This window comes from Mauremys reevesii, linkage group 19 (genome assembly GCF_016161935.1).
Source record: "Mauremys reevesii isolate NIE-2019 linkage group 19, ASM1616193v1, whole genome shotgun sequence".
NCBI classification, from domain to species: domain Eukaryota; kingdom Metazoa; phylum Chordata; order Testudines; family Geoemydidae; genus Mauremys; species Mauremys reevesii.
In genome coordinates this window covers 16,993,986-17,014,436 of record NC_052641.1, presented here as the reverse complement: position 1 = coordinate 17,014,436, position 20,451 = coordinate 16,993,986, and the positions used below count along the sequence as shown (strand labels likewise).

At 46.5% G+C, this 20,451-nt stretch overlaps 1 protein-coding gene across 3 annotated transcripts; it reads right to left on the bottom strand.

Annotated features, from left to right (window-relative positions):
• Nucleotides 1–1,905: 1,905 nt before the first annotated feature.
• GFI1B (growth factor independent 1B transcriptional repressor) lies at nt 1,906–17,031 on the bottom strand. 3 transcript variants are annotated; one of them, XM_039506607.1, is made up of 8 exons: nt 16,618–17,029; nt 16,183–16,300; nt 11,037–11,178; nt 8,268–8,435; nt 6,564–6,826; nt 5,726–5,863; nt 4,617–4,782; nt 1,906–3,852 (listed from the first exon to the last, which is right to left on the bottom strand). In XM_039506607.1, the coding sequence occupies exons 3-8, from the start codon at nt 11,149–11,151 to the stop codon at nt 3,674–3,676; spliced, it is 1,029 nt and encodes a 342-aa protein (XP_039362541.1). In that variant the 5' UTR covers nt 11,152–11,178; nt 16,183–16,300; nt 16,618–17,029; the 3' UTR covers nt 1,906–3,673. The 3 variants fall into 3 exon arrangements, with proteins under 3 accessions (XP_039362541.1, XP_039362540.1, XP_039362542.1); XM_039506606.1 differs by lacking the exon at nt 16,183–16,300 and having other exon boundaries at nt 16,618–17,028; XM_039506608.1 differs by lacking the exons at nt 4,617–4,782; nt 16,183–16,300 and having other exon boundaries at nt 16,618–17,031.
• Between the last annotated feature and the right edge of the window lie 3,420 nt (nt 17,032–20,451).

Here is a 20,451-nt window from a genome sequence, read left to right as displayed (position 1 = left end):
TCTTCCAAGATCTCACTTTCGTAGCTTGAATCACTTTGAATAAGCCTGTTATAAGACAAGGCTCCTATGTTTCATCGAGGAGTATCAGATGTGAAACTGCATGAAGGTATTTAAGAAGCCAACTCAAAAGAGTTCCTCCTACACAAGCATTCAGGTCTTGAGGAGTCCAGGCAAACAGCGCACGTTACAACAAAGCTTAAACTTGTTCTTCATAATAATTTTTAAAACAATTCTAGCTGCCTATTTAATCTGAAAAACAGCAAAAAATATCCACCTCCCTTTCTGTTTCTTATAAGGAGTACTGAAGTTTAAATCTCCTCAGCGTGATAGATATGCTTGCTTTGATCTGCTTAGCTCTTGGAAGTCCAGGGGTTGCGGGCTGCTGGCCCCGTGCTGCCCGGGGTCCCTAGGGACAGCTGTGGCTGCCATTAGGGAATTTTTTCCCGAGAACCCCCTGTAACATTTCGCAAACTCCCAGGGGTTCGCGAACCCCAGTTTGGGAACCACTGCCCTAGATGAAGAATAGCTGTGGTATCTCAGGCCCCAGCCAAACAAGTTCTATCCCTTCCCCCTTTCCCAGGTCACCTTCCATCTCTTCCCTTCCCCTTCTGCCAGCTAGCCTCATTCCACCACCCGTGCTCCTAGAGATGTGCTCGGAGACTTCTGGGCATGGGGAGGCTTCTGGGTCAGGCCAACCCTTCTCCTGTTGCATTTGATCTGCAGCTGAGCTCTCAGTGCATCTTTCTGCAGTGAGTAAAGGAGCAGACGTGGAATCTTCTGGCCACTTTGCTGCTTTCAGTAGTGGAACGCCTGAGTATTCATAGTACCCCTAAAAGGTGTTTCTCTAGAGCCTGCCTGTCCGGCCTGTGCCTAAGTCAGCCTTGCATGATATGAGACTCCAAGATATACAGGGCTCATGTGACCACATAATTAGCATAAATGTAGGGCTGCCGTTGCTTACTCCAGTCTAACAACTCTTCAGTTATCCACTCAGCTCAGTGATACCAGGGCTGCTGCCATCACCATGTACCCTAGGGTACAAGGCAAAATAAATGACTGAAGTGGGTGAGTGGCTCTTTGGTTCAAAGGAAAGAAGTTGTCTGCAGAGACAGGGATTCAGGAGAGGAGATACCGTCCCCCTCCCCCAAGCAGCGACTCTGCCATCCCATGGAAATCAGTGATAACAATGGAAATGTCCCAGACACAGCAGCTGTTGTTTGCTAGTGCTTGGAAGAACCAGCTGTCTGATTTGTTTTTATGAGTGGTTTTACAGGTGCTCTTGGTGTAGCTTCTATTCAGGCCACGCCAGCATTGCAGTGACCAGCTCTGCCTGTAACTCAGTCCTAAACACCTGCTGCCCCAGAGCATAAGGACGGGAGGTTGGGATTGGGAAGCAGTTGAGAGGTTCAGATACCTGGGAACTCCTTAAATATTTTTGTATTGATTTTAGGGGTGCAAAATAAACAAACAAATCACAATCAATATTTGGATTCTTGGCAGCACTTCTAGTAATATTAAATGACTTTTAGAGGTGGGGGCAGGGGAGTGCACGCGCTGTGTGTCCCTGTGTATGTGTGAGTTTGTGTGCGTGCTTGCTGCCCCATTCGCAATCCTGAGAGTGATTCCTCAGCCCCATTTCCCTCACGTTTTTATACCCAACCTTTGAGGCCCTGCCATTGACCAGGATCCTAACATTGGCTGTGATCTATTGAAAGAGTTGACGAGTCTCTCTCAGTGTATTACCTGCTGATGGTAACTGTACTCTGCCTATATGGGGCTCTCTGTATGTATCACGCTGTGAACAGGACCAAAACCTTGCTTGTCTGCGTGTGGGCTCTGAGTAGAGGACGCTCTGTAGCAGCTGAGTGTGCCTTAGCCACTAGGTTATGCTGGCATTTCCCCCCTAAGTGACACTTCAGTCCATGGTGTGGACTAGACCCCTGTGATATGTAAAGAGAGAGACTAGTAAATCAGACAGGCTATTGCAAATCCCGAGCTGGGTGTGGCCAAAGGCTTTCCTGAAATGGGTGTCTTTAGTCCCCAGAGTATTGTGACAGTCTGCCTCCCCCGGGTGCTGAGAAGAAACATAGCGTTTATCTAGGAAATCTAACAGGCCCGTACAGGTTGTTGCAGGCTGGTTTATTACAGTAAAAATATACCTTACACTAAGTATAAATACGTATGTAAATGTACAAGCAAAGGAGGGGAGAGTGTTTTGAGTCACCGGATTGCGTATTAGCGGAAAGTAGCCTAGACCCAGCACAAACATTTATGCTTCACATCCTGGGCCAGAGCCATTGGAATTACTCTGGATTTACACTGGGGTAACTGAGAGCAGGATTTGGTCCTTTTCCTCCTGGCAGTAAATGAATTCTCCACTTGCATCATGTCTTTCCTATCTGTAGGAGAGTCACTGCAGGGCTTTTTGTTTCATTAATCAGTGCTGGGGTAAAGAGAGGGACAAAGGAACCGATGCTGCATCCCAGCCACAGGCTAAACACGGTGATGTCCCTGTTTGACACAGTGTCCCAGGCTGACTTGGTTGGGGCTGCATTGCCCCTCTCATTTAAAGGCACTTCTCTCCCTAACATAGCACTTTGCCCTTCTCTAGTGTCTTCCAGCTGAGGATCTCAAAGCACTTGACAAACCTGGTACATTAATCTTTATAATATCTCTGTGAGGTGAAGTATCATCTCCATTTTACAGATGTGGAAACTGAGTCAGAGAGAGGGGACGTGCCCTGCCTAGGGTCACATAGTCAGGATGTAGCAGCGCCAAGGAAAGAACCCATGGCTCTTGTTCTCAGCCCTGTGCTTTAACCGCTAGAGCAGAGAGAGAAGGAAATACTGCTACTTTGCCTTGCTAATACTTGTAGGGTACTCGCCTACTAATGTGATGGGTGCAAGATGGATAGATCAGCTTCTTCTTTATAAGAGTGACAGGAAACAAAATTCCCCACGGTCCTGAATACCGAGTAGCTCAGAAGTCCATGTAGGTAGCCAGGTGGTACTAATATGGGCATGTAGGGTCTGATTTTTTTACTGCTCTCCCCTGCAACTCTATTGTAAGATAAACATGCAGTGCTACATATTTTTCACCTGATAACAAAAAGACTCCTGTTGAAAGCATGTGAGGCTAGGTGTATGTGCCCCAAATGTATGCCCTCTGTGGGAACCCTGTCTTAGCTGAGCGGAGCTCATTGCATGCAAATTATTTGCATGCCCAGGCCTTATCTTCCTAACCATCGAAGTAGAGCGTGGTTAGGGAGCCGGGCACAGATTGCTAGTCAGTTGGTGCCATCAACCCAGGAGTTCCTCTGTGTTGCCAGTGGATGAGATGAGCCAGATCCTGCACTCATTGTAAATCCGGAGTAATGATGACTCCAGGGGATTTACACTGGAGTAACTGAGATCAGAGCCTGGCCCAGTGCCTTTGATAAAACTAGACAGTGAGTGATCCCACCGGTGCCATTCTTGGTCACGCACAGGGGGATGTGGGGTAACACCAGGGAGGAGGATGTTGCTGTGCCAGTCCCGCAGGGAATCCGGGCAGAGATAAGCATTTAACAAGGTGGGTGCCCCAAGCCAAGCAGAGGGAGAGACGAGGCCAGAATACTGGTGGGATTCCATGTGGCTGGGAGTAGGGGCTCCAGGACCGAGCTGGGGGTGTGCTCTCACTTCAAGCAGTGCTGGGTCTCCCTGTGCCGCCGCAGGTCCACCTTGCGCTGGAAGCCCTTGGCGCAGAGCTCACAGCTGAAGGGCTTGAAGCCGGTGTGCTTGCGGCTGTGGGTGATGAGATTGGAGCTCTGGCTGAAGGCTTTGCCGCACACTTGGCACTTGTGGGGCTTCTCCCCTGTGGGACAGAAACAAACCATCACGGATCCAAACTGAGGTGGCTGTCTGTGCTGGGCCGACGGCTCGGGCAGTGCGGGTCTGTTAGCCACACACTGCCCTGCTGATGTGCTGCCACGAGGCCCTGGAGGGACCACCTGTAGGGCTGAGAGGGGAGCTCGGCCTGCAGAGCCCATTCAGTCCCTGGCCTCTCTGCCGCGGCTGCTCAGTCAGTGCCCCCTCTGCTCTTTTTCACCCTCTTTTTGTCATTGCATCTTTTTTCTCATTCCCCGTCTCTGATCCCTGCACCCCTTCCCCAGCTCTCCCAAGCAGAACACAAACTCAAACCCTCTACACTAGGGAAATTGGGCTCATCCCTCCCGCTTGGCATTACGGACTGGGTCACAAAGGGAAACATTCAACCCCTCCAGGGGGCCAGAGGGATGTCATTGGGGCTGGACCTCGTGCTGCTCCCCCTGCACAGGTGTGACTCCATCTATCATACCCTCTGACATACATGCAACATTAAAAACACATATGATGAGCCGACAATTGGGCTCACCATCAGCATCTTTCTGTACGTCATCTCAGTGCATTTGCACAAGTGTGTGCATGAACATCGGGCTCACGGGTCTGTGTGCACACGTGTGCACATGTATGTGCATGAATGTTGTGGGCTCAGGTGCACGCATATGTGTGATGGGTGTGTGTGCATGTGAGTGCATCTGTACGCGTAACTGCTGTGGGCTCGGGGTGTGTGTGTTTTGTGTCAGAAAGGTTTCTCACCGGTATGAATGTAGGTGTGTTTCTTCATGTCTGATTTCTGGTGGAAGCGCTTGCCGCAGTACTGGCAGGGGTAGGGCCGCGTGTCTGAATGGATCAGGAGGTGGGTGGACAATGTGGACGAGCGTTTAAAAGTCTTTCCACACATCTTACACTCAAAGCTTCTCTCCTGTTGGGGGAAATGAAATTTTGGGGATCAGATTTGTCATTCACAGGTGAAGTGATGGAGACAAACGCGAGTAGAAAACTAGGCAGGCTAGCATGTTAAACACTACAAATCAGGTAATCCTCTCCTAGGAATACTGTTATTATTATTCATTTGTATTGCAGTAGCACACAGGAGCAACTCGTCATGGACCAGGAGGACCCCATTGTGCTAGGTGCTGTCCAAACACAGGATAAAAAAGTCTCTTTCCCAAACAGCTTACAGGAGTCTGAGCCACTAGATTGTGTCGTGCAGGAGGAGGGGAATCACAGGAGGAAACTATTGCAAATGAACTTCAGACTTGTGGAGGGATTTACCAAGGAGAGCATTGAGATTTGTGAGAACAGAGAGCCAAGAATGAGGTCCATTGTCCTCAGTCCGCCTGGCCGTTGTGGCTGTGTAAATGTTCTTGGCACTGGTGTTGCTCTGTTGGTGTGTCTGCAGGAAGGCTGTTGTGTTTACCTGCTGGGGATTCCCTCTTTGTTATAACAGATGGATGTCAGCCAAATCCCGGTATCCAAATACTCTCAAACTTTGGGGAGGCTCAAACCGGAATGTCACAGGGCGCCCGTCTTGCTACAGTGGACTGAGCCAAACCCCTGGTTATCCAGACAACCCCTTAACTCTTAGGATATTTGGATCTGGCTCCAGATCTGAATGTTGTGGCTCAGACCCATCTCTAGTTATGTCTCTTCCCTCCCAAACTCTCTGCTATTTTTCAAGAGGGCCTGCCAATTAAAGTCCAGCAAATGATATCATGTCATGTGAGGTGTGCCACCTCACCTAACAAGGAGGACTCAGCACGAGCCGGGATTTGCCCAGACTCTGCTTCGAGGTATCAGAGGAGCCAACCCCTTTGGCAATTCAGTGACTCTGCAATCCCATCGGCTCCCTGTTGGCTACCAACCTGGGAGTGGACGTTTGTGTGCTGCTCCAGGCTCACAGCATGTCCAAAGGTTTTGCCGCACACATCACAAGCAAAGGGCCGCGTCCCACTGTGAGATCTTCGGACATGGACCTCCAGCCCATGTGGGGTGGAGAATACCTAGAAGAGGAAAACTGCCAATGAGGATCCTGGGAGCCAGCCATGTCTCCAACTCTATTTTCCAGTCCCCTCTCTTTGTCAGATGTTTCCCTCCAGCTGCCCGTATTAGCTGAGCCCAATCACACAACTATTTCCCCAGCCAGGAGAGTGAATGGCCAGCTGTCTTTGCTAGTTCTACTTCTGGGCTAGTCAAAATGAGGTGCTCTTATTTACCAGCAGAGAGGGGCTCAAACCAAACCCCTGGGTGCACACCCGCTCTTCCCAAACTTTCACGCTGGCTCTGAACATGGCAGCTAGCCTTACTCTCCCAGTGGGCTGAGCCAAAACTCTAGATCCAAACTCTGACGATGTTCAGATTCAGATCCAGATCCAACTCTGTGGTTTATGCCAATCTCTGCTCAGCAGAGCCAGGTTCTTGTTTACAGAGACTTTCTGCTGTCATCTTGATAGTGGCTGGTAGTGTAGGTACCAGTGCAGGAGCTGTACTTTTGGTGTGGCATGGGTGGGGGAGCACTGAGCACCAAGTACATATATTGCCCGCATAGGCTCCCGGTGCCCTTGGCCATATCGGACCCCTGGTATCCATCCTCCAGCTGGGTCCCTTGTACCTTAAATCAAGCCTGTGGGACACTGGTGTATGTATGTGATGAAAATCACCCCAGGCTCCTCCCCAGCCCTATGGCTTCAGTGGGTGATGTACCTTGTTGCACTTCACACAGTGGTACGTCTCCATGTCCGGTGAGTAACGCATGCTGTAATCAAGAGGCGGCTCAGAGCTCGGCAGGAGGTGGCTGCCATACAGACTAACTGAGCGCTCCAGGAGGGCTGACTGCATGCTGGAAGACATCTGCCTGTAGCTGTACGGAGAATGGAAGGTGTCCCAAGAGAAACTGGGCTTGTAGAAGGTGGGGGTGCTTGTGGAATTGCTGCAGCCCTTAACTTGCAGAGCTGGGACGGATGTCTCTGAGGTGGCAAAGGAGAAGGAGAACAGATTGGCAGGCTTTCTGCTTTGCCTGGATACTCATGCAAATGCTCCCAGACCCGCTCGGCACAGTCATTTTATTACTGCTTAATATCTGTAATGAGAATACCTGACTCAGGAAAGCTACAGGGAAAGATTAGTAACCAGTGCGCTTCCTTTCAACCGCTGATCTCATCTACAGATGGGCCTAAGCCACAGCATTCAGATCAGGATTCAGTCCCTTTCATGGATGCCCAGGCCAGGCCAGGCCAGGGCTTTGGGAGAACCTGTGAAATGACACTAGGGCAGTCTGGGAGCTACAGCCTCAGAGAGAATTGCAGGGTGTGGCTGTGCCTCAGTAATAAGTCCCCTTTGCATTCGTTACTGTCTCTTCTCTCTTGTGTGGGAAACTACAGAACAAGCTCACGGTTAGGAGGGTTTGACATGTTTCTAGTCTCAGTCTGAAATTTATGGCCGTGCTGTCGGGCATGACACACATCTGTCCCAGAAGCACAGAGGGAAATGCTGCCCGTGGGAAATACAGAAAAGCCTTCTCATAACTCTGGTAGGTGGGCAGGGCTGTCTTACTTCTGCTGTTCGTGGTCTAGGAGCCACCCTAGACACAAATCTGTCCCAGCGTACTGTGGCTGGATTAGCTTCATGTTGCTGATACTCCAGGCAGGGCAGTTAATACTTCCCAACAGCTCAGCTTGTACTTCCTAGTTTGGTGCAGTGCCTGTCAATGGCCTGCTACGTACAAGCAGACTGGGCAACCTACCGCAGACCGAGAACAGAGGGGTTCAGGTACTGTCATCAGGTGGGGCTCTGAGTGTGGTGGTATGGACGTGTGTGCACATGTAGGGTCATATGCAACCATGACAGTAACAACCTCGGTCTGTCTCTCAGTCACCAACATCTCTAAGGTGCCCATACTGTAGTAACCATATGCCAAGCTCATCAGGTTTAAAGGCCACCAGGGCCTGTGAGGTAGGGAAGAGATGCTTCCAGCACTCATGTTACCTTGGCTGATATGAAACTTCCCTTTAACATGGGGCTAGTGGTGCTGGTGCCGATGGCCCAGGACATTCCTACATTCAGATGTTGGCTGTGAAGGCGAGCTAGTGGATGAAACCCTCTCAGAATCACTAGGCCTTTAGTTGGCCAATACCTCATATAATGTGGAAGAATATCTCTTGATCCCTATTTATTCTGAGGGCCTCGTTACCAAAGCAACAACCATCATACAATTCTTTGATTCATGAACCATTTAGGGCCAGGTTTTCAAAAGGGCTCAGCTCTGCCATAAACAGTGTGATCAGAGGTGTCACAATGGGAGCCAGCTGGGCACTGAAGTCTTTTGAAAATCTGACCCCAATTGTAGGTGCCGAGCATGTGAAAATCAGGCCCTGAGCTCTTCGGAGAGCCTGGCCCTGTATAGCTAACCTTGAGCTGGAGGCCCTGACAGTGTCCTGTTCAGATACAGGGCAGGCGCACCTTCTTCCTTCAGTCCAGCATGGTCCTTGTCTTGTTTTGGAACAAAGCATTCTGGGTACTCGCTTTTGAACTCTGTGCTGAAGGTCCTGACTTCTTCTGACGACTTGTCACACGGGGCTGCGATCAGAATGGCATCAGGGTTAATTTATTCTAGCTGGCAAAATATCAATATTGTAATGAGTTAGCGAGTGTGTTTGAATGAGTGTGTCTGTGTATGTGCACCATTGTCCTCTGGTGGATGGAATCAGAACTGCTTAACTGTGTGTCATAAGCCCTGTAGTGCTAATGGAGATTATTCTTAGCTCCAGAGTCAGGGCCTGTGCATGCTGGAGAAGAAGAATCTGAATTCTATCATTGCCTTGATGGTCCAAGTGGCAAACCATGGACTGGGAAGAGGGAAGCAGGGAGGAAGAAGTGGGGCACTTGGTATGCAGCAGGCTGACAGCCATGAAATCCTAAGTGCCCAGGGGTTTGTTACAGTAAGTTGCACATATATAACATCTTTCATCCACATGCTTAACAAATTCAGCCTCACCGCCCTTCCTGCAGAGAGTTCAGGATTATTATTCCCATTTTCTAGACAGATAAACTGAGGTTAAAGGGCTTGTCACATTGTGGCAGAGCTGGAAACAGAGCCCAGAAGTCTCCTCCCTACCCGTGTTCAGTGACCCTCACATTTCTCTACACCTGGCCAGGCCATCTCTAAAACAGACCCACCACCTTTTGCTGGTTAGCAATAGGAGATGTAATGAGCCTGTTCCAATTGTCTGAATTGGTCTGAGGCCCAGTACTGGTTTCACCTCTGCCCTTGCTCAGCAGTGTGTTGACCAGGGGCGGCTCTATGTTTTTTGCCGCCCCAAGCACGGCAGGCAGGCGGCTTTCAGCGGTGCACCTGCGGGCGGTCTGCTGGTCACGTGTCTTTGGTGGCGTGCCTGTGGGAGGTCTGCCGGTGCTGCGCCATCAGTGTCCCCACTGCTGAATTGTCGCCGAAGCCGCGGGACCAGCGGACCTCCTGCTGGCGCGCCGCTGAAAGCCACCTGCCTGCCACCCTCACAGCGACCGGCAGGCCACCCCCCGCGGCTTGCTGCCCCAGGCACGCGCTTGCTGCGCTGGTGCCTGGAGCCGCCCCCGGTGTTGACCTTGGAAATGGGAGGAGTTGGACTATCTGGAAAGGGAGAGTGTCATAGATTTCAGAAAAGGCTGGGGTTTCTTGAGGGTAATAGACATCAGAGAAAGGGCCAAACTCTTCCTTGGTACTGAACTGGACAATAGGACTCTCCAAAGGATGGGGATTTCCCATGCTGTCTCTTTACTTCTTCCCATGAGGGTATGGCAGGGGCAGGCTCTGGTTTCACAGACAGGGCCAAAGCAAACTGTAAATTGAGCCTGAATTTGAATAAAGTAAATTTGAATGGTGCCTGAGGGGTGCAGATAACTGCCCCATCTGTCCTGCTCCAGTGACATCTGTGGGAGAATGCATGGGGGTGGGGTGGGGTTGGTAGGGGCGGGTAATCCATCCACAAAAGAAGGCTGATTTAAGTGCAGGCAACACACATCAGCTTGCCCCTCAACTTCCCCACTGTGAAATAGTCAGGGGGCAATTCCTTTCACAGGCATGACTACACTGGTATCCTGTCACCCCTCCATCCTGCTGTGAAATCCCTTGCAACTCACCCGCAGCTGGTAACGCACAGACAGTGGGGTATAGACAGACACAGGGTACACTGCAGCTGGGGGTGTGATTTGCAGCTCAGGGAGAGATATCTGTGTTCACTGCACCCTAGCTTAGGAGTGAGGATGCTGTGGGGCAGGCTTCAGCACCACCAGTGCAAGGTAGAGTGCACCTCGATGTGTACCTAGTCCCCATGGAAGCCCAGCCATAGTGTCCTTGCTTCTATTTGTAGTGAGCCAGCTAGTGCAGGTATATCTGCCATTCACACCCGCAGGTGCAGCATAGACATTCCCAAAGCGACCGTGTATGGATGGGGCATAGACAAAGAGTGTATGTGTGGCAAATAGGTATACAGGCAGCATGGTTAGGAGCCAGGGAAAATTCAGCCACCATCTCCAAGCATTTCTGATCGCTAGTGGATGTTTGCTGGAGTCAGCTGCCTCTGCTGAACATAAGTACAGCGAGATCCACACCGGTTTCATTGCATGTACTAAAACTGCCCTCTGGGGGAAAATGGGAATAAATATATTTAAAATGAAAGAAAGCAGAAGAAGGGAGGGTTTTTTGCAGTGATTTCCCTGCGACCAAGGCAGAGATCTGGAAATCAATAGAAACACATTTATTCAAACGTTTAAATCCATATGTGTGAGCAAAACCCTCCAATATAGTATGGTGGCTCTGCACTGCCCCTGGAATCACTAAACCGTCAAGTCAAAGGGGAGATACAGACAGAGGCCAAATGCAGTTTCTGAAAAAAAGGTGCAGTTCCATTGACTTCAGCAGGGTTGTACCTATTTATGCCAGCAGCAGATTTGGTCTAGAGGGAGTGCAAGAGAGAAAGCATGCAGCAGGGAAGCCAGTGTCTGTGTATTGGGGCTCTTCACTCACTGTTCAATCAGTTCAAACTCACTATTTACTCAAGCTAAACTCCCATTCACTTCAATGGGCAAGCTACTTAAATTGGTTCCCAGCTGTGTTATACTGCCAGCGTGGCTTTCCGACTGCGGTTTGTACTTCAGCAAGCCCAGAGGATGGATCTGACTCACCAAGGCAGAGCGATGGTATGGGATCCCATGTGGAAACAGGCAGGTCCTCTTCCACAGAGTGGTGCTGGTGGTAGGTATGGGCCTTCTTACTCTTCACCAAAAAAGAACGTGGCATTTTCCAGGCACTTCCTGGGCAGAAACACTGAAGGATGGCATAAATAATGGTGAGGGACAGAAATGTTTTCTCTCACTCCCCAGGCTCCTATCCCCCAGCTCCTGGTGCTTTGATGAACAGAAATAAAACCCATATGTCATGTTTATGGATGAACAACCTGTACGGAGACAGAGCATTCAGTTGAAAGATTCTGCTCCCCCTATCCCTAGCCAGTCAAAGAGGAGTGGCTGCTGGGAATTAGGAGCTGGGATGGATTCCACAACTCCAGGGCAGGAAACTGAAACCCATGGACAGGGCAAGAGGAGCACCATGTCATTTTCAGACGCTGTTTGTCACTGGCTGCAGAGATGACAGCAAATCTCAAAGTGCTTTAATAAAGATTTAAACCTTATAAGCTCCCCCCGCCCCCTCCCCAGGCAAAGAAGTATTATCTTTATTTTACAGAGGGAGAAAGTGAGGCACGTTGAGGTTAAATGATTTGCCCAAGGCCACACAGTGAGTCAGTGGCAAAGTCGAGAACTGAACGCAGAACTCCTACTCCCCAGCTCTAGCCACTAAACAATGCTGCATCTCTGATTCTATTCTTTTGAATGTACAACAAAGTAGGAGAGCTGGCAGGAAAACATTTCTTTGGGCCGGGGCTGTCTTTCTGTTCTCTGTCTCTACAGTGCCTAGCACAATGGGGTCCTATTCCATGACGGGACTCCTAGGTGCTGCCACAATACAAACACTAATGATGATAATAACAGCAAAACAACGTGAAAGACATGCTGAATAATGGCAGAGAGGGAGCCTTGATCTGATGTGGGGTGAAGCTCTTTAATGTACATGACATTTCTTTACCAGCGCTGCATGATGATTTGGCTTTTTAGCTGACAAATGACAGTCAAAGCAATGGCATGGCAGAAGTGCCGAGTGGGAAAGGGTTACACGCTGTCTCTGAAACAAACACCATGAGGCTGTTGAAATGCACGAGTTAGAAACAAACATAAAATGCTGAAATTTAATCATATGAAATTCCCTTGCAATGCATCTGTTATCTTTAGTACCCAGGCCTACTCCCTCCCCACTTCCCAAGGGCTAATAACTGGCCTTGTGTTAGAGAACACGGGAAAGTGTTCAACGTTAGACACTAAAAGGAGATCAGCTGATCTCTTATTTGCATGCATATTTGCATTTTTCCCTATACTTGTTCAGTACAGTGGCAGTAAAAGCAAAGCCTGGTATATTTTACCCTGGAAAGCTTGTAGTAAATCCTGGGTCTATGTTGACAGGGAAGTGTTCTTCTCCCCCTTTCCCTCCCCCACATGAGAACAGTTGAAGCGTAATGTACATATTTACTGAAAAAAGCCCAGCACCTGTGGAGCAAGAATGACCTGAAATGTCTCAATGAGGCAGCATAGGGGAAGTTGTGACTGGATCATGGAAATACAGCAACTAGGGATGGGAAAAGTCTCTGAGTTCAGCTAGTCCATTCTCCAGGGCCCACTGCAGAAAATGACCTTAAGTATTCGAAATACAATTGTATAGGCTAGTGCTTTGTCCAGTGTTGTCTTAAGTGCCCCAAGGGACAGGGGAACAGATTTCCAAAAGCATTTAGGTGCCAGAAGATGCAAATAGTGTCTAGTGTGATTTACAAAAGTGCCTGCATGGGATAGGTGCCTACGTCCTATTTAACTCAATGAGAGTTAGGCACCTAACTAGTTTAGGTGCTTTTGTAAATCACACGAGTCACCCCATCCTCATCTTTAGGAACCTAAATACCTTTGTAAATCTGGCCCAGGGCTCCTATCACTTAATAATCCATCTTTGGGCCAAATCTTGAACTCCCTAGTCAGTTTTTACTCTGAAATAGGCTCATCTGGTTTTCTTCACATTTTACCAAGAAAATTGCAAGTGACTTGAGATTAACATGTGAAAGTTTGTGTCGCAAAAAGAATTTTTGTTTATGTTAGAAAGTTAGCAGAGGGCACCAATATAGGGCTGAAAACGGACAGCGTATTTTAACCCTCAGTGTTGATTTGCAAGCAATGACTCCATATTACCTAGTTCTATTTACTTTCCCGTAACTCCCTAATGAGGCTTCTTTTAAGCATCACAAAGCTACAGGGCCCAATCCTGCAAATCAGTGTGTGTAGAACTTCCACTGAAGTCAATAGGAATTTCCCAGGTGGGCTGTTTGCTGGATCGGGCCCACAGTGTTTCATTTAGATACACTGGGCCAAATTTTGCTCTCAATTCACTAGAGTAAATCTGGAATAGCTCCATAGAAATCAATTGAATTACTCCAGATTTACACCAGTATAACTGACAGCCAAATTTGGCTCAGTGTTTCTATGGCAGATAATGGCCTGTGCCTAGTTCAGCAATCTTTGATGCACTACTGAACGTTGCAAAAGGAAGTCCACCCCCCCGCCCCACATTACAGAGAAAACAGGAACTGGGAACCCAGAGTGTAGTTAATTAACTGCATCAGATTATATTTGTGATTCACACGACCAAATGTGAGGAAAGCTGGAAGCACAGATTGTGAGAGAAAAATATTATCTCCCTCTGAAACACAGATTATCAGTAACAAGTGGTCAACTGCTACTAATATCTAACCATGATATCAAGGGAAACCAGCACTATGGACCCCACCTTTAACAGACAACACCTTGTCTTATTTTATAGAATTGCCAACACTCCAGGATTGTCCTGGAGTCTCCAGGAATTGAAGATTAATTTTTAATTAAAGATTATGTCATGTGATGAAACCTCCAGGAATATGTACAACCAGCATTGGCAGCCCTATGTCTTAAGCAACCACTGAGTCTTCCAGAACAGTTTTGTTCAACCTTTAGTTTAAAATCCATCTTTTAGGGAGCCGGTTTTTGCTGATCTCTTTTGTGACAATCCCGTCATTGGATGGTGATCATATAAGAAAGGTTTCACTGACTAGCTAAGGATGATTACCCAAAATGTGTTTGTTTTGGCTTCTTCTTGGTTCAAAAGAGAATGTAAATTCAAAGTCAGACTCATCAGAGTTACTTGTTTACTGCTCAGTTACAGAACGTGCAGCTGGCTACTATATTTTCCAAGCAGCCAGAGGAAGCCTCAGGGAGAGCGGCCAAGTTACAGTTTTGGCTTTCAGCATGGAAAAAATATTCCTAGATTTTTCAAAAGTGGCTAGTGATTTAGTGATTTTGGACTTTTTGATTTTTGGGTGCCTAACTTGAGACCCCTTAAAGGTCCTGATTTACAAAGGGTGGATGGTCAGCAATGTCTGAAAATCAGGCCCCGTTAATGCATCTTCGGTACCCGCAAAACTGAGGCACCCAAAGTTACTAGCCACTTTTGAAAATCTAGGCCAATGTTCACAATAATATCTTATATTTGCAGCGCACCTTCCATCCCAAAGGTTCCTAGAGCCTTTAGGACACTGTTGATAGGTGGTCAATAGAATTTATAGGGAACATCTCAAAAAATGTGTAAGATGTACTACAGTCACATTGTTACACTCAATGTACAAGAACTTCTATTAGAATGTCTTATTTTCAGGGGTTTCTGGCTTCTGTTTGAGCTGAGACATAGGGCCTGATCCTGCATTCCTTGTGCATCCCTGACTCGCACTGAAATGAATGGGAGTTTGCAGTGCACAAAAAATGCAGGATCAGGCCCTTTGTTGGTGCTGTAAAGGACTCCTGTGCTTGTCAGGAGACTGCTGTTATGGAGAGACGAATATAGTCTTTATAGCTTAGACCCTGATGCTGAAAACACTTACTACCGAGTGAAGCACTTACATCTGTGAGTAGTTCCATTGACTTCAATGGGAATACTCACAACAATAAGCAAATATTTGATAGCAAGTGTTTGCAGGATTGCACCCTATGGACCTAATCCTGAACACCGTCCAGAATCAGGACTTACATTTGTAACATGTGTTCCATTATAAGACAGACATTCATCCCCTTGTAACTCCTGAAATTCAAGTCTCTCTATCTCCCAATTTGGAAAGTTAACTCTGAGATGAAGGAAGCTTTTTTCACTAGGTTTGAAGGAAATTCATGACAGACTTTTAGAGTTACAAATAAAATACATTTTCAGATGGGTTGATCACTGTACAAGGGCTCAGCCAGGGGAAAATATTTTCTTCTTCCTATAAACCTTATTTGATATTATAGTTTTCCCCCCAGTATTCTGGTGCAAAACAAAAGAAAAACAAACAAAACCAAACCAAAGCACAAATCTTCTAAAAATAAAGAACTCTCTGTCTTACAGAAGATTCTACTTTATGAAAAAACCTCACTACCAGCTGCATGTATTTTAATTGTTTTGAGTGCTAACAAAATAAGAGGTTTTAGAGGCTCCTGACACTGGATCTTAAGTAGCATTCTAAAGACTTTCAGTCTTTTAAACCAAAATTTAAACTCACTAGTCCAGCCTTATGAAATTCGACTCACCAGGGATGAGTAATTTGTACTTGTTTTTAGTGGAGAGGTAAACATATAATTAGTTCTTCATTATCATGGTAAAGTCGGGCAAATGGATGTTGTGCCAGGGCTGGCAATTTTTCATTATAATTTTGCCCATGATGTGGATGGAAATACTTGCCCATCTGGGTTAAATACATTTTTAAAAAATAAAGTGATTTAAAAAGTGATTTCAGGATTGTTCATTAGCAGCCGGATTCATTGACTTCAGTGGGCACTGGATCGGGTGTCAAAGGATAAATAGCTTTGACAAGGTACTGTAAAGCAAATCCTTTATTCCTTTAATTCACAGGCTCACCCATCTTATGGGCTTGTCATTTGTCCATTCATCTGCCCAGTGCATTGAACCGATCTGGCTGTTATGTCCAGCGGGAGTTCAGACTTATTCCATATGCTAAAAATTATGCCACATTAATCAGCATATTTAAGAGGGGGAAAAACAAGTTAAATCAAGTGGTAAACAGGAGCCAAAAATATGAAATAATATGGCCCAAATCCTCAACTGGTGTAAACTGGCATTGCTTCATTGAAGCGAATGGAGCTTTGCAAATGTACTTACAGTGAAGATGTGGCCCCATGAAAATATCAATTAAAAGGAAAAAATGTCCTGTCCTCATTGCCGAGATACAAAGGGGCACAGCTGGAAATGAGTCCTGCTTCTAGGTGCTTGTTGTGACCTAGGTGTTGAAGGGCATACTAATAAATATCTTATCTCTACCTTTTTTTGCTGTCATTCTCTGTTACTACTCACTTTACTGTGTGTGCATGCACATGCCCGTGGGCACGTGTTTAAGTTAAATCAATGTACAGTTTTTAAACGGTTTGATCATTTTATCTAAGCACCTTATTATCCTAAAACAATCCCCAGCACATGTAACTGACTCATGTGGTGGAATATATCTGCAAACGCAAGAAAAGAAAAAAGAAAAGCTTATGAAGACACATCATAGGAATGAATTCAACAAAGTTAGTAAATGTGTAAAAAAAAAATCACCTGTTTTTGGGACTGTGGTTTGCAGGAATTAAGTTCAGCCTTGAAATCTCCCCAGACAAACCCCCCAGCAAGAGGTCTTCTCTTTCTCTTTCTGTGGCTCTTTCTTCCACTTTTTCACTTGGTAGCTGTCTTCTGAAATAGATACTTCTCCTTTTTTCTTTCTGTTTTTTGCCCCTGTTCCCCTCCCTGATTTTTCAATCAGATTATTTGTGTCAAAATCTGGCGGTGAAGAAACAACCAATGGTGAAGCAGAGCCTGGACAGTATTTGCTTATCAAAACTTTCCAGGACTTTGAAAACTTGAAGAGAATTCATGTTGCTCAACTATGCTCCGTAGAAGCAGTGCCCTTAACACAGTGGGGCTTTCTGCTGGAATAGTCTTTTGTGATACTGACAACGTGCATGACACAGGGAAATAATGTACCAAACAGACTTTACAAAAAAAGAAATGGCTGTTAAGGAAGCTGTATTTGTATACACGCTCACTTACACATCACCGCTAGACATCCCACCACTCTCTCTCATGCACACACTCACACACTTCAGTCTCATGCACAAAACCATTTAATGCACATACACAAGAATTTTTTTATTTCAAAGTGTATTTTTACCTCTGTAGTCTACATGGAAAAAAGGATTCGATACCTCCATCTAATATCTGCAAAAGATGCTTGTTAGTGATCTTGTATTTTTGCTAAGAGTATGCATGTAATGTATATACTTATTTATTTTTGTTGAATGTATATCCAACTATAGATATGTATATACATGCAGATTTTTGTGTGTGTGTACACATACTTCATCATTCATGTATGTATTATATAAATATATATTTAGAAAAATGCAAGTTAATTAATAGACATCTTTCCAATATGCTTTTCAAGTGTAAAGATAAGAATTTGTATTTCTGTAGCTTCCTTCACCCAAGAATCACAAAGGAATTTACCAATATGAAACAACTGAACATCACAACATCTTTGTGAGGCACTTTGCAAATGGGGAAATCTAGTCACATAGAGGTAAACTGACTTGCCCCAAATCCCACAGTGAGCCTGTAGAGAGCTGGGAACAGAATCTGTGAGTTCTGAATACCAGCAACTTGCAATAATCACTAGACAGTGCTCTCACTTGCTGCACTGATAGTAATGTGATCTCCCCAAATGACATGCCAATAAAAACTTGCCTTCCACTTTCTCCTGTTCTCTCTGATCTTCCCTATCCGAGACCCACTCGTATTATGGCATGTGCAAAGCGTTGTGCTCTATCAGCATGCTCAGCAATGTACAGAGCATGAAGTAGACAAGGTGTCTGCCCAAGGAGTTTACAATTTAAGAAGTGTTATCTTAGATCAGATCCATATCCATGTGTGGAGTACAGAACATGCTCGTGGATGCCATCAAAGAAATGCTTTCACTTAGTGGAGTTTTGCTGCTCAGTAGGAACCTTTTCAAATACACTTTATTTTTTGGAGAACCAGTGGAGTTACACCAGGAATCAACTTGTCCCTTTGTCCTATACAGTTCAACGTGGTGCAGGTATTAGGAAGCAATGCCGTTTCTTTTGCAGTTAAATGAGCTCCTGTTGCAATGTTGCAAGCATCCCGAAGAAGTAAAACTACTACCTACATATAAGTGACAGGTATTTTATACTCTGCTCATAATATGCAGTGTTGTTATAGCCATAGTGGTCCCAGGATATTCGAGAGACAAGGTGGATGAAGTAATATATTTTATTGGGACAACATTTGTTGGTGTGAGAAACAAACTTTCAGGCTACACAGAGGAAGAGTTCTGTGTCGCTCGAAAACTTGTCTCTCCCACTAACAGAAGTTGGTCCACTGAAAGATTTAAAGTTTATTAGAGAATATTTAAAAATAAACGATACAAAGTGTTCGAAGCGTCAGTTATTGTGTCATTGGGGGTAACATACAGGTTGTAGGGGGATGTTAGCGTTTTGGTATTGGACGGCATATACATATACACAGTCTGTCATGTCCCCAATGCGGGGTATACGGTGGGTGAGTTCAAGGTACAGCCAGCAAGCAGTGAGGGTACATCACTCATACAAACAGGTTATGGATAGTCGTGGGCATGAATAAATGAGCGGACTGGGTAATGATGATAGGATGACCCTCACAGGGCAGAGTTCAGTTTGGTTGTTTCAGGGCTCAGGGGATAAAGTCCAACAGGGGAAGTTTACAGGTCTCTTCCTCCTTGTGGGTGCACGAAGTCACGCCGGCTCACTCTTGGTATTGACGGTGGCCGGTGACGTGCTCTGTGTAAATGTCTCTGGACCACTGGATAGTGTCCGAGACCATTAGGCACCTCATGAGCCGCGCGTAGCGACGGCCCACCCCACAGGACCGCAGCACGCGTTCATTAAGGGGGTCCCAGGCGCCCAAGGCCCCAACTATCAGAGCGTCGGTGTAGACCTCGTAGCCCTTTGCTCGTAGGGTGTCAGCCAGGGGAGCGTACTTTTCGAGTTTGCGGGCTCGGGCTTGGCGGAAGGCCATGCTCCTATTCTCGAACGGGATTGTCACGTCGACGAGGATGATCTTTTTCCGGTCCTCATCCGTGATGACGATGTCCGGGCGCAGCAGGCTGTCGGTGCCGGGGATGGCGCGATTGACAGCGATCTCTCCCAGGTGCGGGGCGATGACCTTCACCAGGCGGTCCTATTACCTCATCCACCTTGTCTCTTTACTAATGACAGTTCTTGTGAGGTTTTCTGTTTATGGTGCCATCTACTGGTGCTATCTCAAATCACATGACACAGCCAGCCCCCAGCCCTTCAGACTCCTTACTTCCCCACAATACTAGACAAGGCGAGGGCCCTTGCTACAGGTTTTGTTGCAACATTTAGCTCTAGATCTAGACTTCTCCAAAGTTCAGAAAGATTCAGATCTTAAGTTTTTTGATTCTGTCACATCTGTGATTTTGCTGAATGATAATTAACTCTTGTTTATAGAAGCAGCATCTCCCCTACCTCCTCCTTCCTATTCCCCCCTTTGATTTTTATTTATCTAGCAGAGTTTTGCATGAAAGAAACTGTTCACAAAGCATTGTGCTGGCAAACTGATTTGCATCCTCTTAAACACAGACATTTGTGGTATTATATTTCCCCCTGCAAAAACATGCATTGTGAAAGAAAACCATTAAGGGAAATGGAACGTCAGGGGTTTTATATGAAGAGAATTGCAGGAATTAAACAAAAGGGAAAGATGAAAGGCTGGTGAAAGAGCTGAGATGTTATTTCCTGAAACACTTGGGGCCAGAATCTAGTTCTGGGACTGCAGTTGGGGAAAACAGCCACCCAATCAGGCCTGACTCTATTAGGCTTTGTTTGCTGGGCAAACTATGTAGGGAACCCAGCAATGTACTTAATAAAATCTCACCAAACCCATCTGGCTGAATCAGGTGTCACAGGCTCCAAAGGGTGTAGTGCCCAGGGCTCACTAGAAGGATGACAGCTAGATTTCTGGGCCTCAGTGACCAATGGGGAGGAGCACAGCTGGAAATACGACATGTATACCAGCCAATCCACTGTCCCAGTTTGCCATAATCTCCCAAAGCAGAAATGTCCTTGCACACAATCGGATCATTAACATAATAGGTACAGTTGTTTTATTTATTATTTGTAGCCCAATACAGCCTAGAGACCGCAACCAAGATCGGGGCCCCTTTGTGCTAGGCTCCATACATAAGGGACAGTCCCTGCCCCAATCTAAATAGACAACACAGACAAAGGGCAGGAGGAAGGAAGGATTATTATTATCCCTATTACACCCCATGGGAAGTTGAGGATCAGAGAGTGACTATTACCACCTTTCCTTCAA

Coding starts and splice junctions, on each gene's coding strand:
- GFI1B (XM_039506607.1), bottom strand. CDS start 11,151: ATGCCACGTTCTTTTTTGGTGAAGAGTAAGAAGGCCCATACCTACCAC. Junction 8,436..11,036: donor CATACCATCGCTCTGCCTTG/GTGAGTCAGATC, acceptor TTCTGATCGCAG/CCCCGTGTGACAAGTCGTCA. Junction 6,827..8,267: donor GTCAGGGCCTCCAGCTCAAG/GTTAGCTATACA, acceptor TTGCCACCTCAG/AGACATCCGTCCCAGCTCTG.